Source organism: Lycium barbarum, chromosome 2 (genome assembly GCF_019175385.1).
Source record: "Lycium barbarum isolate Lr01 chromosome 2, ASM1917538v2, whole genome shotgun sequence".
NCBI classification, from domain to species: domain Eukaryota; kingdom Viridiplantae; phylum Streptophyta; class Magnoliopsida; order Solanales; family Solanaceae; genus Lycium; species Lycium barbarum.
The window spans coordinates 125,363,717-125,386,204 of NC_083338.1; the positions used below are offsets into that span (position 1 = coordinate 125,363,717).

Sequence of the window (22,488 nt, forward strand, 5' to 3'; positions counted from 1 at the left end):
CTAGCCTTCTACCCTAATTTGGGTCCTCCAAACCCTCCTATCTAAGGTCATGTCCTCAGTAAGCTGTAGTTGTGCCATGTCGTGTCTAATTACCTCTCCCCAATACTTCTTCGGCCTACCCCTACCTCGTCTGAAACCATCCATGGCCAACCTCTCACGAGGTTAAAATACAAATGACTTTTTTCTTCTTTTGTTCTAACAAACGGGACATCAGTTCATTATAATTACTAGAGAGCAAGTGCAACGAATAATAGAACTTATGGGGGATTGTCAAAAACTCTAAAGGGGAATGGGAATTCGTGTTTACATACTCGGAGGAGAGATTCAGGCACTAAAATTTCGGATTGAAAGCTGCAATTAACCACCACCTCTTTCTCTGAAAGTATCAAGCGGCAGATTGCTTAGATAAACAAAGCTTGAAGAAAATGTTTTGGAAAACTACTATGATTTTTGATATATTATGATTTCCCCTTTTTGAGGAAGAATTGTGTGAAAAGGACCGTAAAAGAACTATGTAATCTAGACTAGTTCCTTCATGTAAGTATGAAGCATGTAAAATACATGTTATATTACCTTTTGAAGCAAGACAAATAAAAAAGAATAAATGAACTTATCAAGAACAATGGCAACGAAGCGGAACTGAGACACCAGGAGGTTTCCTCTTCTCACGGATAATAGCTTCTTTAATCATGGGCAGTTTTTGGTGAACCTTTTTCCATATGTAATTAATAGCACCATCGGGAGATATAGGACCAATACCACCTGGTTGACCATTTTCATACTCAAAAATGGGCTGTACCCTAGCCATATTACGGCGAAACGTATCCTTTTGCTCGTCGGAGTAGCTCCTAAGATGGTTCACGAGCCAACTTGGCTGCAGGGCATCACTAACTGCAACAAACACCGAAAATTCTGAATAATCCACCATCCCCTCAAATGGCAGCTCAATGTTGTCGCTAACAATGACAGGAATACAAAGACTTTGAATGGCATCAAAAAGTCGGCATGAGGTTGGTGTGTCCCCTGCAGGGTGCAAGCAGAACTCTGAAGTTCTCATTCCCTTTATAGACTGTTCCTTTCCAGTTGCATTTGGAAAGCCTTCCTCCATCACTATTCTGGGTTCATTTATTAGCAAGTCCCATAGCTTTTCCCGAACGATGCCTCCCTGCACAAAGAAAATAGTGGATGACCAAAACTGGCAAGCAAGTTGTGGGATGTTCTGGTTTAATCTACACATAGACTTTTTAAGTGGCAGAAAAGCCTAGAAAGCATCTGTAGCCCTGTTAAGAATAATAGGCATACAACAGAAAGTCCTTTTATGCTTCACCCTACCAATCAATGACTTAATTAGTTAATTATACTTCAAAAAGTTTCAGGACATACAGAAAGTTCATTTACAGTAGGCCAAGAAACTACAATCATATTGTAATACGAATACATTGTTTTCTGACAATCTGATGGAATATAACAAAATCTGATGACAGACAATTGTCTATACCCTCTGCACTGTGATCAAAAGGAGCTTCAGTCTTATCTTGTGAAGAAGCTACAGCGCAAGAACAGATTAATTGACTTGACTCGCAAGGATCATATGCCCAGTATGATTGCAAGCAGGAAACAGACTGTATTTATATAGATGTCTGGAAGAACTCAATAAACTACCCAATGCCTATGTTTAGCTCCGTCGAAGTAAAGAAGGGCTTTTTGTGTCTCTAATAGTTGGGCCAAGGAGGCAGTAAATAGCTACACAACAATGACATCCTTAAGTGACCAAAACTTTTGCATGGTTATCTAATAAGAAACAGCATCATGGTATAATTCAACCACCTCATCTCTCTCTCTCTCTCTCTCTCTCTCTCTCTCACTATACCGTCAGGTACCTGGCTACCTCCCACCAGCACAGGTACCAAGTAACTCTATCCACCACAGCTTCAGCAGGTGGGGAAAAAATAACCTAGTGTTTGTTGTCTCTGCTGGGAGTAGAACCCTGATCTCCCATTGTTTTCACCTTCTTCATTGACGCTAGGCCACACCCTTGGATTCAAGGACCTTGTTTTCCACCAGGCCTTAGTATAATTCAAGCTCCTAGTTTTCTCCCAAGCTTTACAAAATTGTTTCCCTCTGTGAAGTCATTCAGATCGTTGGAATTAAACTAAGAAGTCATAGGTCATTTTTCTTCTCATTCCACCTACTTCAAATCACCTGGTCTTTTCAATATATAAATATAAGTTTCACTTTAGATTGCAGATAATTATCAGGAAACACCAAGATCCATGTGCCACCCCCACCTTCTACCACTATTACATTCCACCAACTTTAAGTCTGACCAAATACTAGAAAATGCCTTAAGAAATGATTTTAGGTAAAATATCTAGGATGAAAATGGTATCCATGAAAGACATTGTTATCATATCAATCAGATGACAAACGCCTAATATTTAATGACAAAAGCTGTCTCCATTAGTTTGTGTCGTTCTTGCAAGGAATTGCAGTCATATGTAAGCAAGCAATTAAAAACCGTCAAGTTTAAGACAAAATAATTGACCGAACTTTCACATAAAAATGGATCATATACACACAAAAATTAGAAGCATGTCTCAGATTATATTTAGTGAGACTTCTGGAAAAAGTTAATAATACTGACCCGATGCCTATGTTTAGCTCCTTTGAAGTAAAGAAGAGTTTCTCGTTTCTGGTTTTCAGATAAGGGCAAACGGGGAAGTAGATGAGTATAAGGCACAATTACATCCTTCAGCAATGAAACTTGAGTGTGGTGTATCGTGTCAGATGATGAGCTGTCATTAGACGCTTTAGAGTCAAGCTTGTACCACCCACCAAAATCAACCACCAGGAGAACAGCTGGAGCAACCTCAGCCTTCACATGCCACATTGCAACAGGGTCTGCCAAAGAATGCTTCAAGTTTTAAAATAACCTGACATTGCAGAGACTAAATATAAGATGCTAAGATGTTGTTCCATTTTCGATTTATTTTCAGGCAGAACATAATTGGGAAAGAACAATTGCACAGTCAATAGGAAAGCAAGGAAAAGAAACTTGGGATTATTTGCTACTTTCAGTTCTAAGTCGGACAAGAGTTTTAAAATCAGTTATATAACTGCAGATGATAAAAAGTTTTTATCATATCAACAAACAGTTTTGCCAATCACAAAGCAACTGAAAGAAACAGCTGGGTCATACTCAAGGTGGAGCGAAGGGTATGTAATGAAAAATCTTTGCAGTATGATGAATCACTGATCACAAATGCACTGGACTAAATAATATGGCTGGAAAAGTGAAGGAGACTTTAAGTGAAATAGCAAGGTATAGCTCATCCAAACAAAATACATCAAAATAGTAGAGCACTTCACCACATATGTGCCATGAAGAATGAACTGACATTCACCTGAAGAATCTCTGTAGGTACATTGCCCATTTATGCAAAAAGGAAGCAGGGAAAACACTTTTCCACCTAGGTCAATCAATCACTTTTCACACCCCTACCAAATCTCCGTGCCCCAAAGAAGGTCTCCACGCACAGCTCTGCTAGTTATGTTTGCTTTAAAAGATCCAAGCATTTTCCAATAAGTACATATTTGACAAATTGAAGAGTTGTTACTGAGTCTAATCAAACTCTTCTAGGCTCGTAGTTCAACTTGGCGTATATTACATAAGTCAGAACCTCCCTGGTAAAATTAAATTAACCAAAACCTAAAATCAGACAACTTGCTTCTCCGAAAGCTTCAGATGATGTAAACTGGTAAAACATGCAAGCTTATAAAGAAGTGCCACTATCAGGATGATTTTTATATAGCATTTTAAGTTGTTTTGCAAGATCTCAGAGTCCCACAAGTACAAGAACTCAGTAACTTTTAGCAGCATTTTCCAGTGACTGTTTGATAAGGTTGTAAGCATGAGTAAATGTAGAATGCAACTGTATGCAAACAGTGCACAACAGCCAAAGTATGGTATGAGAATCCATGCATTAAATCACGGCTGCAGCCTAAACCAATTGAATCTACGGTAAAGCCTGAAAGTCCAAGTACAATACAAATCAGATTGATGAATTTTGCATTTGAATTGAAGCTGAGCTGCAGCCTAAAAGACTAAGCACGATATCCACCTATTTTTACTATCATCTTCATTAAATTCGGACTTCCTATTCCACCAGCTATGTCCTTAATTTCTTCAATTAAGTTATCAGAAGAACCCAAGCTTTTTTTTTTTTTTTTTGAGACAGGTAACATTTTGTATTATAGACCAGTACTTGGGAAGTGCTGAAAACCCCTTTACAAGAGAAAAAGGAAAAAAAAAAAAAAATTTAAACAAGAGTCACTGAAGCATAGCTGCAATCCTAAAATGAATCAAGAACATCGAGGATTGTCTCTGTATCTTGAGGGTATGCTTTGTACATCAAAAACAAAGTAGCATAACACAGTTGAGCTTGATCATCTGAATTGTACTACTTCTATTCTCAAAACATCTGGCATTCCTTTCTTTCCAGATTGTCCACCATATACATGCGAAGAACACAAGCTTCTTCTAGGGTAGAAACACTAATGCAACTGTCCCACATTGTTGACTGAGTGATGTCCGTTCATCCAACAATGCTGAAGCAGCTGAGCAGTCTTTTTCCTCAGTTTTTTTTTACCGTTACACAAGGCGTTTGACAAAAGGAAAAGGAGGAAGCGATGCTACATACAAAGTTGGAATCCTCCCCCTACTTGGTGGAAGGTAAGGATGCTCACTAAGTGAGCTAGCCATCAATGCAAACACCTATGGGGGTGAGCCGTTTAGCTACCATTTTGAAGAGCATTTACAAAAGAATATCCCGAAAAACTACTCAAGAGTCTCAATCATCGTTAAGACACAAGCATAAACAAAGAACTATACAAGCTTCATCCAGAAACAGCCAATGTCCAATCTTTATGCACAATGAAAAATAACTAAATAGATTAACATACTCCGGAGCATAGTTATTATGAGTCACAATCCCATATCAAATTGCTAGTTCAGATCCGCAATACCAGAAATATTACATCAGCGAACTCTAATGCTATCAAAATCGCACTCATTCTTGTTTTACTTTTTAGCATCATTTTGTCCCCTCCAATCCAACTCAACTTACCAAATCTAGAATTTCACTATTGAGAGACTCTCAAATCATCTCCACATTAAGAAAAGAATCATAACTTCAGATTTCCTCAAGAACATTGATGAATCATCTACAGATGCATACTTAGCGATTCGATCGTAGGTTAGGTAGCAAATTACTAACTTGTACCAGGTAAAACGCCTACATACAGGGTAAAATTGCTAAAATGTCATGAACAAAAATTGACTGACAAATAAGGATATATAAAAAGCTGTGAGTTTTACCACTTACCAGTAATAACAAACACATGATCACGTCCACCAGATCGTTTCCAAGCCTCAGTTTTCTTCAAAAAATCCACAACCATTCTTTGTCTCTCATAATCCCCATTCCCTTCTTTCTTCCTAAACACACCTTTATTCACAATCAACTGCATCTCAGCACTCAATGTTGCAAAAAAAGGAACAAAAATCACATCAGCTTCCTCAACACTAAACACCCTTTTAGCAAAAGATCCAATTTTTAAACTTTCAGGTGTCACTAAATCACCCAAGATCCAATACTCAGCACTATACTGTTTAATTATTGGGTTTTCTGGATAAGGAAGGAACTTTCTTGAACTTTTAAGAACATGGGTTTTTCTTATTTCATTATCCACTTCACTCCCAATTCTTGAATCTTGATTTAAAGACCAGTATTTTTCTAATAGGCCATAGTTGAGAGATCTTGGAAGATCTGGTATGTAAACTTTAATGGAATTGGATGATGTTTGAAGGTTCTTGATTTGTGGATTTGGGATTGATGAGGAATGGAAAAAGAAAAGAGAGAGTGGTAAAATGGTGAGTATAGATAGGGAAATGAAGAGAGATGGGATACTACAAGGTGAAGGTGAACGTGTGGTGATGTTCTTGAATGGCATCATCTTCTTTGAGGCTGTTTCATCTGTTGAATCTTTTTGTTGTTTTGAGGTTGTGAACAAATGTTTCTTACAAAATCTCTCTCAGTTCTATTCTTCTGTTTTTCTGGGATGAAGTAATAACACTAGTGGAAATTTGTTTGCTCTTTGCTGGATGTTTCTTACACGCCCGTTACCAAAATGACTCATCCATGCCATTTTTTATTAACGTCAAATCAAATATGACACGTGGCCTCCAATTAGAGGTCTATTAAACTAACCCAATTTTAAATACCAAATTAATAAAAAAATCCGACTCATACACCTTACCCACCCACAACCATAATCTAGTTGGAGATCACGTGTCATGCATAGTATTGTAAAATCAACTTTAATGAAATATGGTACGAATGAGTCATTTTGGTAACATGCGATGGCATAAATGAATCAAACTATTGATGAGTGACATAAATGAGTCATTTCCTATAGTTTGGTGACATAAATGAGTCATTTCCTATAATTCGATGGCATAAATGAGCCAAACTATTGACGAGTGGCATAAATGAACTATTCTCAATAGTTGGATGGCATATTTGAGCCTTTTGGTATTGTGTTGTGTTGTATTTTTTTTATTTTTTATGAATGCAATATTTGGATATATTGTATCGTTTTCATTTTTACATAACTTAGACATCAACAATTTGAAGCCTGCTAGAAAAATAGGGTACAATATAAAATTATGATAAAAAGTATGATAAAGTATAAAATATGATTATTAGATAATAAGTAAAGATAAAATGAGAATAATGAGGTAACGACGCGATAACAATGAATCGCTCGTTACATAAAATGAGACTTTTCGTCATTATCTGACGGAGAATTTAACAATATGATACAATAAAATTAAAATAACAATCAAAACAAATATTGTATTTAAACTAACAAGACAATACAATAAATACAACCATCCAAACGAGTTGTCAGTTAGAGAGAGGGTAATGTTTTATAATCATTTTTGCTAGAGAAAATTATCAAAGTGGTCCTTGATGCACAGGGGCAGATCCACACCATTAGCGAATCCATAACTTTTATTCAAATCTTGTATTTATAATGTGAAACCTTCAAATATATAAGAAATTTGAGCTAAGAATCCAGTAACAACAGACATTGCTAGCTGGGAACCTACAAGCTTCAAATCCTGAATCCGCCTCTGTTGATGCATGTCTTTTGGTTCAAGTCAGTTCTTAATGTATAAGTATTTTAATGAAAATAATCTTTAATGTATTGCATAAAGTTTGATCAATTTGGTCGTCCGTCATATAGATATAAGCCATATAAGTAAAGACAATAGCTACTTTTGCTATCAAAATAAACTGAGACCCTCGCCATCTTTCTCCATACACAACCTATTTAACTAAATCGAAGACATGTTAGGCTTCATTCTCACACCCCATTAAATATATTACCATAAAATTCTAATTTTCTTCAAGTCTTATCCCTGCATCAAAAGTTTTTCAAGCTAGGACTAGAAATTTTAATGTGGTTTCTCAATTCAAACTGAACAATATAAGAAGGTACCTTTATTTTGTAATTTGATAGCTCATGTACAATTCACATCCCCAGGACCTTAGTTTATTTTAACAATGAAATAACAATCTTTTCTTATATTACTTCGGACTAAACTAATCACTTTTTAAGATACATTAAGGATTATTCTCATCATGTTTATATATTAAGGACCAAATGAAAACAAAGTCCATACTTCAAGGACCATTTTGATCATTTTCTCTTTTGTGTTTATATAAATAATAGGCTTAATGCAAATGCGGCCCCCTAAATTTGCCCCTTTTTTCATTTTGGCACCTCAACTAAGTGTTGTTCCTATTGGACTCAAGAACTCGGCCTCAAGTATGCTTATCAAACACAATCTGACTAACACAACATATATGGTGAGTTACATTTTTTTTTTTAGACTCGAGCGTGAATGTCAATGGCATTCTACATGGAAAATTCAACCAGTTAAACCACCCAACCCATCTTGATTATACACATCAGATATTAAGTTGTAACACCTACTAATTCGCTTTGTTTTTTCCCCTTCCAATTTGAAGGTCAAACTGCAGTTTACGAGGATGATGAAGTTACATTGCACCAGTGGAAAATGTTGAAACATAATTAGAGCATAATGAAGTTAACATTTTCTTAATTCAAAGCTACACATGATCTAAGGCATGCTATTTAAGATCTTGAAAAAACTAGGCTGAAGTCATCGACAGATCCTCGAATTTGTCCGTAAAATTCACTCCTCCAACTGAGATGTAACACCTCGTACCTTTAAACTAGGTTACGTTCACGATTTGAGACGTAGAAGACCAGATGAGAAGTGTGGGAAATAAATTCGTCTCAGTTCAGTAAAGTCCCATTTATACGACCAGTTATACAGACCCCATATTATTATGCGGTCCGTATAACCAGTCCGTGTTACGCAATATCTAATGCGTTCCCCGACCGGAGAAGTCATTTTTAGAGGAAAACCTATGTATTTTTGGGATCTGCGTGCTCCATGGTTAGAGCCATAATATTGAGAATGCTCATTGAATGAGCATTCTCAATAAGAGAGCTCAGATCGAATCGGTATTGAAAAATTCTAGTTTCTGCCAAGATTGTGAAATGCTTCTATACGGACCGTATAATGTTATACAGACCGTATTTTAGTTCGTGAAACTCATTTGGGAATTCCAGTTTCTGGAATTTTAATCATTGTCAAACACGGCCAATTTATACGGACCGTATAAGTTGACCATATAAATTCTCGACACAATTAAGTATACATACATCATGTTCAGTTCTTTTTTTCACTTTTCACATTCTCCAAGTCCTAGAATGAAGGTTTTCTTCTCCCAACAATCCAAAATACCAACGTAAGCCTATTCCAATAATCCCAAGTCAATTCTAGCATATATGCATGTAATCTAATAAGGAAACCATTGTTTCCAACGTAAGGTTTTCAAGAAAACCCACCTCATGGCTCAAGGTTTAATCTTTTGGAATTCTACTACAAGTTTTGGAGCATTACCAGGTATGTAGGGCTTCTATCTACGTGTGGGAACATCTTTGTTCTTCCCTATGCCACGTTCCTCCATGATTATACAAGAGTTCACCAAAACTAGGGTTTAGCCATGTTCATGATAACCCTAAGTTCATGTACCATGACATACCATGTTTGTATGACTACTTCGTTATTGTGTTCTTAATATTCCTTTTTGGTTATTGAGAATCTGTTCGTAATCTATGAAAAACCCATATTTTGCACTCCATGGGTGCTTACATGCAAGTTATTACTTACTATGTGTATTTTCATGAAACACTTTACATGTTTACACATTTTCATGCAAGTATATTGTGTAACTACATCCATGTATCATGCAAGTCACGTTTTATGAAAAATCATGGGCTCAGATGCCACTTATATTATGTTCATGTTTTTGGGAGTTGTACAGATTACCAAGAAGGCTTTAATATCCTGAAACTACGTTAGCCACCGTAGGATAAAGATCGCTCCGCCCATGTTTAGGACAATTCCTTCATGCTTTATTGATTGGATCCTTTCATGTCATGTTTATATCTTATATCCCTGGCAAGGTATGAGAGTTATGCTAGTCGGGTCAGGTACCAAACTCCACATACCCACGTGGTGATTCATGTTGTCGGTTATACTTATGCGCTCCCCACTTAAATGTTTTACTCATGTTATATATATATGTATTCATGTTCATGACTAGGTTTCAGTTTCAGTTCCAGCTTTCATCATGTTATTTCATGTGTCATGTTTATTTCATTCAGTTGCTTTACATACCAGTACATTCAATGTGCTGACATCCCCTTTCTATTGCCCGGGGGTCTGCATTTCACGATGCAGGTACGAATTTACAGGACAACGCATCTGCTCAGTAGGATCATCCACGTATCAGCTTTTGGTGAACCCCATCTTCTTCGGCATTTAGTCATTTATCTATGTCCTATTAGTTATGCATTAAAGGTATGCTAGGGCCTTGTCCCAGTGGTTATGTTTAGCAGACTCATGTTCATGTTAGAGGTTTCATAGACTAGTCAGTTATGTTATGTCAGATATTCAGAGTCGTCTAGCCATTTTGGTTCGTTATTATTATGTTTATTCAGACTATTCCGCATTATGATATTTTCAGAATTATGATTTATGGTCCCACACTTTACTTAAATTATGCATGTTCCTCGGTTATTCCGCATCAGTTCATGCTCGTGTTGAGTTAGCAAGCCATGTGGTTCGCTCAGTCACATGCAGTCAGACATCGAGTGTAGTGTTACGCCCAGGCTATGGTTCGGGGCGTGATGTGAGACTCCTACCATCTGAACCCCTAAAAACCACTTTTAATGTGCCACTTGGACACAATTTGTTGAGGTGGCACGGTGCATGCATTACACTTGCTTTTGAGTGTGTGATCAATTTCAAATTATGATTATTTTTTTTCAACTTGGAAATATGTTACTATAAATAAATAACCAAAAACGAAAAAAAACAACTAAAAGAGAAAAGGAAGAGTCATCTTCTTCATCCCAATCCACCTCCCCTCCGTTGAATGATAATTTCATCAGCAGTTTCGTGTTACTTAGCCATGACAATGGAGCTGCGGCTATTGTAATGAAGAAGACGAGTAACAAAAGCGAAAAAAAAGTGCGGTTGCTATTTTTAAACTTATTAGAAGAAACTGAGACAAAAAAAAAGAATTCCAACCATATCCATTTTTTCCGGAAACAAACTGAAAAAATCGAGCACTTCACCTCACCATAAACCTCTAAGATACCTCTGTTACATTCCCAAATCCAATTCATAACATAGAAAGAAGCGTACAAAAATGATCTATAAAAAGACTCTGACTGCTACATGGGGTATGATGGTGGAGATCAGTATTCTTGAAAATTTGAGAGAGAAAAAGTGGGGAAGATAAAGGGGTTTTTCAAATTGACTTTACGAGTGCTTTATTTTGTTCACTAAAAGGTGTGAGAGAGAGGGGTGGGGGTGGGGGTGGGGGTGGGGTAATGTGACCTTTATTGTTGGGTTGTTAAGAGCCTGCAACGTTAGGAGAAGAGAGGAGAAGAAGAAAGGAGGAGGGGCTGCTTTTTTCCTTCCTTTTTTGTTTTTTGTTTTTTTGTAAAATCTTGTTTTTTTATTATTTATTTAAGTTAAAATCCACATGTTTCCGTTCAATTTGTTAATCTGGCTTGTGAATTGCATGTAATTTGTGTATTTGGGTGCATATTAATTTTGCGTCCAAGTGACACATTAAAAGTGATTTTAAAGGGTTCATATGGTAGGAGTCTCAGTTGGAGGGTCTAAATGGATTCCACGGATAAGTTCGAGGATCTGTCGATGACTTCAGCCAAAAAATTACCTTCAATCATGGATTAAGGAATGCTACTTAAGATCTTGGGGGAAAAAATTACCTTCAATCATGGTTTAAAGATTGCTACTTAAGATCTTTGAAATATTTACCACTGCAAACAGGGGCGGATGCACCCTTCAGGGTGAGGGTGGCATGACACTCCCTAAATTGATAAATTTTGTATATACCTATATTGCAATTTGCTTAAACTAGATTAAATATTTGATCCTGCCACCCCCAATCACAAATTAAACAAAGGTATCATGGCTGGTAGACACAAGTTTGAATCTATCTTGGATATATTTTCAATTTCCGTTTCTCTTTGTGCTTCTTAGTTCTTTGTACCAGTCATTTCTCTTTTGAGCTCTTCCAATTTTCTATTTATCTTTTTATTATTTATATTGTATCTGTGATCTCTAACGAGAACACACAAAATAGAAACTTCAAAATCTCTTAAATTAAGTATTTCTCTTAATCTCAAATCTGTGAGTATTTAAATCGAAAAACTTGGGTCTCAATGAGAATTTTGGATTGAGATCAAAAGTCAATCTTTTTGTAATTTCTTTTGTTGATTACTCCCTCCGTCCATGTTTACTTGTTTATATTTGACTTGAGACACTCTTAATAAGCAATAAATAAAATGATAAATGAATTTGAGTACTTAATAATTAGGGTAAAATAGGTATAAAATGATAAATTATGTCTTGGGTTTTCAAACTATATAACTTATATGTAAAAGTAGACATCTATTTTACTATAGTGGATAAATAAAAATGGACGGAGGAAGTGTATTATAAAAATTCATGCTTTTCTATAATTGTTAAATTCAATTTAAATCACTTTACTACTTAAATTGTGATGAAAATTTTGTAAGCATTGCTTAGAAAAAACATGAAATTTATGATTTATTTTTTAGAACTTGTAGTATCTATTCTACATTTACTTATGGGGTGTAATTTACCTATTGAAGAGTTATTCTTTTATTTTTCTTATTTTAATTGGTGTAATTCCCTTATTGAATATACATAAAAGATGTAAGTCCACCGGTGAAAATGTTGATTTTACTTCTGTTGTTAATGGGTGTGATTTCTTGTTTAAGATGCTAATTTTGTTCGTTTCTTGATTTTTGAAATGTAATTTTCATATTTGCGAATAAAAAATGGCCTCTTAAATTGACCCAAATAAACTCAAAAGAGATAGACCCGACCCAAATACACGTTCCTAACAAAATGTACATTGAAGAAAATTATGGCACCCGCCACCTTCAAATCCTAAATCCGAAATCCGCCTCTCACCGCAAATGATTTCACACATCTCTTACCAACTAAACAACAAAGATACGTGTTCTATTTCATACTTTTCATTATACTTCAATGAATTATTTGCATTATTGTAGTAGTAATAATATTCTTATGTATAATTTTTTTTTTTTTTTAAAATCAAATTTATTTAACTAATCAAACTTTGAACTTTGATGTGATTATTTTTCTATCAAATTAACTTTTCAAACTACTCTATTATTTTCTTTCAGTTCTACTAATTAATACATTTATCTTAAACTACTTTTCAAACTACTCTATTATTTTCTTTCAGTTCTACTAATTAATACATTTATCTTAAACTCCATATCTGGCTAAACACTGGCATATAAAAACGAAACGGAGAAAGTACCTTTTAGAGAAAATAGGTAAGGAAGAAGGGAAGGGAATATCAACAGATGATTATATCAAAATTACTTTGTAGTGTGATATTTGCTGTAACACGTTTGCACCCAAAACTAGATTCAAAGTACTGAATTCAAAATTCTATCTGATTTAACACTACTAAAAGCAAGCATAATGTCTTCTGACCTACATTCCAATTACTGGACTAACGCTCCAACGCAACCTCATCAAAGTTCCAGTCTCTGACTATATCCCTCCTCACAGCACGGCTTCTAACGAGCCGCGGGGCCCCCGTTATACCATTACTCGTATCAGTAGGCTGAGGGGTCACTTTAGAGGTTGTGATGCCGCCATTTGCAGCAGGGTGGCCAAGCGATATCTTCTTGATCAAGCAATTGGCAATCGCAGAACATCTTCCATCATTGTCAGAACTTGAAACTGAGTAACTTCTGAAGGACTGTGATGGGCTTTCTACACTATGGCATACCAGACATGCCAGACTCATATTGCACGTCGACCAAACCTCAAAATGTGAAAACGGTTTCGCTGCATGATACATTCCAAACACATTCAAAGAAATTAAGGTCCATTAGATACCAGTGCAAAAGGAAAAAATTGGAGAGAGAGTGCGAGTGTGTGTGATGTGCTCTGGCTGCAAATAATTGAAGTGTAAAAGTTGTTGCACCATCGCTGTATTATGACTACAAAGTTGCAGGGCTAGTGAAGTGCCTGTACAGTGCTTAAAATTTATTGCTCAATCTTTTGACTAGTAGAGCACTATCCTCATAAACATGTGAATGAGCATTTGTTTAAAAAATTCTCAAAAATCAATAGAATACATGGAAACTGCACCCCCCCCCCCCCCCCCCTATTCCTTCTACAGCTTCTTCTCACAAGGTAACCGAAAAAATGCATTAGGAAATATGAGAACGACATGTAGCTATCTCTGTAACCACCTGAAGCAACCAAATTAAACTTCCAATTTTCTGAATCAGCCCATATAGAGTAAGAAGTTGCATCAACATAAACTGGCCCAAAAGAAATCAGACCTATTTGAACTTAGCCTCTTACCAACCTGAATTAATTCATACATAGTTACCACAAAGAGTAATTTTTTGCTTTATACCCATTCTTTAACAGCAATCTTTCAATGATTAGTTGCCAATTCCAAAACCAACCAATCATTTGACCAGCAATTTCAGCCTGTCCTTAAGATGGAGTACGAAAATTTACTGTTTACCGTCATATTGTATGTGAACTAATATCAAGAGACAGAAAATTGTGAAGCCAAATAATTGTGGTCCTCAAGTCAAGAGATACCTATAATAACACAGGCACACTCATAAAGATATTGATAGAGAAACTGGAACACAAAAAGGCCCGCTAATGCATCCTAATAAAGAAAAGGAATAAGACTATAAGCATGTCTGAGACATTCTAGACGTGTAACAGTGATACATTAAAACAAAGTGCTTTGTGTATTTCATAATTGTCCATAAAAAAGTGCACCTTAGCCGTCATGAGTATATGAAAATATAGTATTTCTTATTATTGCTCATTGTCCTTGCCAAGTCATGTAATCGTCTTCCAAATTTGGTATTTAACCGTCGAAAAACATTCTATTCCTTTTTTTATACCATGGTTTCGGGGACAACTTGCGTACACCTCAACTAATCCCACGGGTTTCCTGCTAACCTCCCACCAACAGTACATGTACTGAGTAACTCGGTCCACCAAGGCTTGGACAGATGGGAAGAAATTAGATTCTCAACCCACTTCATTGATCACTAGGCCACACCCTTGGGTGCTAGTACTCAGTCAAATAATTCTATTTTTTTTTCATTTCCAACAAAAACAAGGTGCTAAACCAGGGCTATCAAGAATAAGGTACCATGAAAAGTTACATGAGATGCCCTTTCCTATTTTTTTGATGAATAAGCTCAAAATCTATCCTGCTTCAAAAACCACCAAAAAAAAAAAGCTAGAAATTAACAGATAAGTCAAAAAGATGTTACCAACTATACAAAAACCCTCAAATACAGATTATTTCCTTCATTGCCCTTCGAAGTAAAACAATTCTTCATGGACCACAGATACAGATGACACTTGCTTTACTATGACATAAAAATATGCTTTGAGTCTATGATTTAATCACAATGTAAAAACTTGAGAAGTTCCTCTAACTCCTACTTGTAGAATTATGACATAATGCTTAATTTCTTTCTTGTTTGGCTTAAGAGTTTCTAGTAACAGTGTCCAGGATCATCAAGATCAAGAATTGGCATTGGACACTTGCAAATCCAATGTATTAGCCCTTTCGATATTGAAGCTCAAGTTCCATTAAATTGCAACCGATTTTAAAGCTCCAAGCAATTTTGAATACAACAAATAGCTTGATAGGATAAAATATGCAGCACTCTGATCAAAAGAAAGACGATTGATACCAACCAGATGAAGATGAAACATGAAGCTCTATCTAAATCAAACAAATCAGGTTCACTTGATTAATGCAGATAATTACAAACCGGAAATCGTGCCGTTCATATAATTGTGTAAATAGCATGTCATAGAAGCAGATAATCAATAACAACGATCCTACTCCTAGACCGTTTACTATTGGAAACTTCAAGGTACATACAGCTCATTATCAGGTAAGATCCTATTAGAATTAAACTTGTGTTGCCATTAGTTTGATATGAACCACTCATAGCCCTTCTGCTGTCCAAGCTATATGGGGAGTATATAACCCTTTAAAGTAGATTATCCATTATAAGTCCACTCGATCATGCAAGCAATAGGCTCTTAGATAAAGCTGACCAAGACGATACAGTGGCATCCAAATAACAAATCATATGCATCCTATACATAACAACGCACTCCACAGAACACGTGATGCTGCATTATATTCTATTCTCCTTTGGTATCTGACTATAGCGTCTGACACGACAAAAGGGTAACTGGAAAAAAAACATCCTGAACTTATTTACACCCCTTTATTGGAAATTAAATATTAAAACCTTTTAAAAGTTAAATCAGCACCTTGTCAATAAAGCAAAAGTGCAGAATTCACTTTAGTGAAAAACAATTCTCATCTGCGATAACAATTTCATAAACCTCCTACAACATGAAAATTCTTTCCAGTTACAACATACTGCATTTTCAAGCCATCACTTAACAACCCCACGTTATCACAAGGCAAAAGCAGCTAAGCCTCGAAATTAAGGAAAAGCTTCATCTGAACCAGAACGCAAGAATTCCACTAGGTACCTACTTCTTAAGCAATGCCTTCTCAGCATTGATAAAATCAAGAACCCGAGTGCCATCCACCCCGTCCACGAAACTCAAATTCAAAACAGAAAAGTAGGAAGTGAGATATAACAAATCAAAATCCTTTAGGCACTACTATCGGAGAAACAGAAAACAATCACCTTGAATCCCATATTATGAACTCAAGATTTACTATGACCAAGAAAATAGACATAAAGGGTATTTTACCAATGCAAATACACAGGAAAACCAACGAACCCAAGAAACAAAATATGTTGGTAAAGAAATAAACTTACAACAGAGCAATAACAGTACATCTACATATAAAGGGTATCCCAAAACGCACACAAACAAACAAACAAAACAACCCTTATAGGAAAAAAACAAGAAAACCCAATAAACAGATATCAAGAAAAACTATGAAGGTATTAAATCCAAGACAAGATTGACAAAATAAACACCAAAATTGAACTAATAACCCATTCCTATCACAATAATTGAACTGAAAAGAAACCATTGAGATCTGAGAAACAAACCTTAATTTCTGTGAATAGCGATTAGTTAGGAGGAACTGGTTAATAATGGGCAGTTGAAATCTTGAAGTGGAGTTTAAGTAGTGAGGCAAGGATCTGTTTGTTTGGGTCGTTAAAGTCGGGGGAAAACACTTTTCACTCAATCCGTAAAATTCCACACAAATAAATGCTTTGGATTTATACTCTCACCAAATTTCCTTAAATTATGTCCCGTCCTAAGCTCCTAATTATACTTTTGTATTAAGTATTTGATTTTATTATAATCGTTATCCCCTCAAATAACGATCGGTTCTAAACACCTTCTGTATTTGACTTTTCTATAATCCAAGTGATTTCAAACGACATTTAGCGTGTGAGAGTGTAAAATAACAATCACGTCATATTAATCTGATGTGTAAACAGATCTAAAATATCATTTCCTTTTATATTTAGTCATTCTGTGAAGGCTATTTTTTTATCTCCTTCCATATATCTTCTATGTTCCTCTATTAAAATACAATTCAAATTTTCCTTCCTTTAGCATTTTTCTTTTGAGAGGGTAACGATTATAAAAAAAAAAAAGCCTATAGGGCAATTAGGACGAGTTATGATTATAGAAAAGCCAACTACATGAGGGTAACTAGAATCAAGTATAATTTAAGGGGATCTAAATAAAAAGCGTCAAGTTTAGGAGCGCAAATTTATTGAGCACAGATTTATTTAAGGATATTAAGTTTTTATTTTTGTTTATTGAGTGTCGCGGGAGGAGATGATCAAGGAAAAGCTTATCCAGATTCATTTAGAATTACTTTAATTATGTTTAGGAGGTAATAATACACTTAACTAATTTTACAAAAAAGTATTATTTCATCAAATTATTTTATTATTATTACTATAATATGTTCAAGCTGACACTACTATTAATATTATTTTATACTTTGTTCGATGGACCTCAGCCACATGAAATGAGTCAAAAAGTACATTTTCTTTTCATTTTCAACTTTGAATTAATTGATATTGCGTTGAAACTACTTATTAGAAAGGTCTTCAATACTAGAATTATTAACAATACGAGTGTCATCGAAGCTTATAATCTATTATTGATTACACGTAACCAGCCTTTTTGATGCCCCCCTGCCTTTTGTTTCATATGTGTTGGTTGGAAACAAGTTATCCCCATATAACTTATCTCGGAATTAGTTATTACATCCTTCCATAAGGATAAAATAATAGTATTACAATTCCGGGATTAGTTATACTGCGATTTTATCCTAAATAAACGTGGGATAAATTTATCTCAAATATAATCCCGAAATTATTTATTCTTATCTCTTGTACCAAACGAGCCCTAGTACCTAATAGTAATTGTAACAGTAGTAATTATTGTTTCCTTTAAGCTATTTTTTAATGTAATGACCTTCTTGGTTTTCAACTTGGGATGCCATTAATAGGACGGGCGGGGCGGGTTGAGTCTTCTCTTATTAAGGTTTTGCCCTAGCCCGTTTAGCCCCTATTTGTATGTTCTTGTAACAAAATTAATTTTTTGGTAAATTAGGATATTAACTTTGACACTGATAAAGTTTTTTTATTGTGCTCACCGAATTAGTTTTAACATATTTGACTGAATGCATGTCTTTTATTGCATGCCATAATTAATATAAACTGTCTTTGCACATAACCAAAATGACCTAATATTTGCCCCAATCTTGGAATGTATCCCAATATTTTGATCTAACATTTTTTTTTATTTGCCTCATAAATGGCTGCATATATTATATTATAAATAAATAGATAATCCATATATATATATATATATATATATATATATATATATATATATATATATATATATATATATATATATATTATGTTCCTATACATAACAGTATTGTAATTTATAGGTCTCTTATTTCTTATTTCTTCAATTTATAGTTGTGGCAAATAAAAAGTTAATAGAATAACTATTAGACCTAGCTTAGATCCGCCCCATTTAATATTTTTAAAATAAATGTTTTGACTCACCATGCTCTGTTTAAGCATTATCCTGCCCTGCCTAGTTTAACCTTTGACCTACCCCGCCCCGTTTAACCTTTGACTTGCCTTGTCCCACCCCGTTTAACCTTTGACTTGCCTTGTCCCACCCCGTTTAACCTTTGACTTGCCTTGTCCCACCCCGACTATTGACCTGCCCTACCCCATTTAATCTTTGACCTGCTCTACCTCCCCCCCCCCCCCCCCCCCCCCTATTTGCCTTCATATATGAGCACATAATATCCTGCAGTTTTGCCTATAGATTTTGAAATTCTCTATAAACTACTACATTTTGATTATAGAACCTGGTTATTTATACAATTTACCTGCTATCTTCTCTTCCACATAAAATTACACTCGATGACATTAAAAATGAGTGGTCTTGAACTTTGACTTCCCTTGTAAACTTTCAGGATCAAAAGTCAAAACATGTTAAACTTCAAGTTCTGAAAACTGGCAGGATCAAATGTTTAAGACCACAACCTCCGAGGCCATTCTTGTAAATCAGCCCTTCTTTCAGGGTGTGTTTGGCATGACGGAAAATGTTTCCCACATAAAATATCTTCCAGAAAAATAAGTGATTTTCGTACTCATCTTTTTGTGTTTGGTATGCAAGTTGGAAAATGTTATTTAAGAGCATTTGCATATACTTTTAAAGCAATATCACTATGAGTTTTTGATCTCGGAGTGCAATTTTTGGTGATGAGGAATACGGGTTTGGAGGTGGGGGGTAAGAATTTTTTCCCCATTTTTTATAAAAAGTGAGGTTGTGGGAGTGGGTGGCTTGGGGTGGGGTGTGGGGGTTGGGTGGTGTGGTGGGGTTTGAGGTGGTGGAGGTTGGGTTTGTGGGGATGGGGGTGGTGATGGGGGCATACAAGGGTGGGTTGGGGATGCATAGGTGTATTTTTGTTAATCAGGAAAATGTTTTCCCTCATTTTTTTTATAAAAAACATTTTCTCCTATTTTGAGGAAAACAATTTTCATAGAAAAAATATTTTTCAAGATCTTAAGTACAAGCAAACAAGAGAAAATAGGAAAATATTTTTCAGAAAACACACCCTCAGGGATAGTTTGGTACGCCAGATAAGGTGGGACATTCCAGGATTAAGTTTGGAATAAATTTTATACTTTTTTTGGTTGAAAGTATAAATTTATCTCGGGATAAATATATATATCTTCAACCAAACAAGATCTAAAATTTATCCAAACTTAGTCTTGAATATCCCATCTAATTTATCCCACCTCTCAATGGAATAATTACTCCAAGAATTATAATTCCGAGATAACTTAGTCGGTGTACCAAACCCTTGGATGTCTAATATGAACCCAGCCCAATCTGTATATGTAATGATGGCCCAGCCCACGAGTCCATGTTGAGGTACGAATTCTTGTTCTTCCTCATCTATATTCCCATTGAAAGAAAATGGACATTAGCTTGCTTCCTTCTGCTTGAACAGAGGTAAGGCGTTACAAGTTTTGCCCTTTAAAGCTCTTATTTTCTTGTAAGTGAATTCATTTCGAACCTTGTTGTATTCTTGAATGATCTTTGCTTATTCACTGAAATGACCTCAACAATATTAAGAAGAAACCAATCCTTAAAAACAATACTCACAAACCCCAAAGATTCATTTTTTAAGCCAATCCTTAAACCCTACAAAAACCCTCAAACCCCATGTACTTATTTCTCTTGGACAAACCCAAAAGACTCATTTTTTAAAACAATCCTTAAACCCTACAAAAATCCTCAAACCCCATATACATACTTCCCTGGAGTACTTAACCAAATAGCCTTTTCAACGAATTCATCGAAATTCCCAGAATATGAAATGCCAACAGTAACATGGGGTGTAATCCAAGGACGTAAGGAAAAATTAGTGTCACGTGTTATAATCTGTGATTACTTGAAAAGTATAGGAATAATCCCTGATGAATTAGAGGAGTTAGAATTACCTTCCACTGTTGAAGTTATGCGCGAACGCGTTGAGTTTTTGCAGAAAATTGGTCTGACAGTTGATGATATTAATGAATATCCGTTGATTCTTGGTTGTAGTGTGAGGAAAAATATAATTCCTGTTTTGACATACTTGGAGAAAATTGGTCTTCAAAGGTCTAAGCTTGGTGAGTTTGTTAAGAATTACCCTCAATGTTTACATGCTAGTGTTGTCGTAGAGCTTGTTCCGGTTATTAAATTTTTACGAGGTCTTGATGTTGAGAAACAAGATATTGGGTATGTTTTGATGAAATATCCTGAGCTGTTAGGGTTTAAACTCGAGGGGACGATGAGTACTTCAGTTGCTTATTTGGTTAGTATAGGGGTTAATCCGAGGGATATAGGGCCGATGGTAACGCAATATCCGTATTTTCTTGGAATGAGAGTTGGGACGATGATTAAACCACTTGTGGATTATTTGGTTTCGTTGGGTTTGCCGAAGAAAATATTGGCGAGGATGTTGGAGAAACGAGCTTATTTACTTGGTTATGATGTTGAAGAGACGGTGAAACCAAATGTAAATTGCTTACTCAGTTTTGGACTTAGGAAGGAAACTTTGCCTTCTGTTATTGCACAATTTCCACAAATTCTTGGTTTGCCTTTGAAAGCTAAGCTATCGTCGCAACAGTATTTCTTTAACTTAAAGCTCAAGATTGATCCTGATGGTTTTGCTCGAGTTATCGAGAAGATGCCACAAATTGTCAGCCTACACCAGCACGTGATAATGAAACCGGTAGAGTTCCTTCTTGCACGGGGATTTTCAACGGCTGATGTGGCAAAGATGATTGTAAAATGTCCTCAGTTAGTTGCTTTACAAGTTGGCCTCATGAAAAATAGTTTTTACTTCTTCAAGAATGATATGGGCAGACCAATGGAAGAACTTTTGGACTTTCCGGACTACTTCACATATAGCTTGGAATCGAGAATCAAGCCCAGGTACCAACGGTTGCAAAGCAAGGGAATCAGATGTTCTTTGGCTTGGTTTCTCAATTGTAGTGACCAACGATTTGAAGAGAGATTGTATGGTGATTATATAGAGCCTGAAAGTTCTGGTCCGTCATTTTATATGGGTGGGAAGTTAGAGCTACCCGGCAATGAGATTGTATCAGAAGAGGAAGATGACAGTGATGATGAAACACTATATAGACGCACTGTCTCCTTATAGTGTACTTTGTAACATTCGTGAATTGGGTATAAATGCCAATATCTTTCAATATTAGTTGAATATTCTTTTGCTGCTTTCTGGCTTGTCTAATGCCCATGTTGCACCTTTTCTTCCATCATGATCAACTTGGGTTTTGTAATACTATGTAAAACTAGATTTGCTACTTTCTCTTTTTCTGTAGTTTGACAGCATTTATAACACACCCATGTAGCAAAATGAAGATCTTCCTTGTCTTAACTTTTAGCTTTTGTAATGGGGTACCTTTATGCCTCAGGCTTTACTATTGCTTTCCTACTGAAGTTGCCTCCATTAAAGGAATTTTCTCAGATGTCATCTGCACAATCATGAACTTCCCATATGCCGTTAAACAAAAAACATATTTCTTTCCACGGGATCAGTTGCAGATATAAAGTCAACGCAAAACAACAGTTTCTATGGTAAATTGCTTATC

The 22,488-nt window shown here is 35.7% G+C and overlaps 3 protein-coding genes across 3 annotated transcripts; 1 reads left to right on the forward strand and 2 right to left on the reverse strand.

Moving 5' to 3' along the window:
• Positions 1–515: 515 nt before the first annotated feature.
• LOC132627091 (probable arabinosyltransferase ARAD2) lies at positions 516–6,172 on the reverse strand. The gene is made up of 3 exons (XM_060342192.1): positions 5,385–6,172; positions 2,645–2,901; positions 516–1,165 (listed from the first exon to the last, which is right to left on the reverse strand). Exons 1-3 carry the CDS (start codon positions 6,013–6,015, stop codon positions 614–616), a joined length of 1,440 nt encoding a protein of 479 aa, XP_060198175.1. The 5' UTR covers positions 6,016–6,172; the 3' UTR covers positions 516–613.
• Positions 6,173–13,112: 6,940 nt separating this feature from the next.
• Positions 13,113–17,093, reverse strand: LOC132627092 (uncharacterized). The gene is made up of 2 exons (XM_060342193.1): positions 16,876–17,093; positions 13,113–13,618 (listed from the first exon to the last, which is right to left on the reverse strand). The coding sequence occupies exon 2, from the start codon at positions 13,575–13,577 to the stop codon at positions 13,278–13,280; it is 300 nt and encodes a 99-aa protein (XP_060198176.1). The 5' UTR covers positions 13,578–13,618; positions 16,876–17,093; the 3' UTR covers positions 13,113–13,277.
• Positions 17,094–20,227: 3,134 nt separating this feature from the next.
• LOC132627093 (transcription termination factor MTERF4, chloroplastic-like) lies at positions 20,228–22,237 on the forward strand. The gene has a single exon (XM_060342194.1). The coding sequence runs from the start codon at positions 20,445–20,447 to the stop codon at positions 22,035–22,037; it is 1,593 nt and encodes a 530-aa protein (XP_060198177.1). The 5' UTR covers positions 20,228–20,444; the 3' UTR covers positions 22,038–22,237.
• Positions 22,238–22,488: the final 251 nt, after the last annotated feature.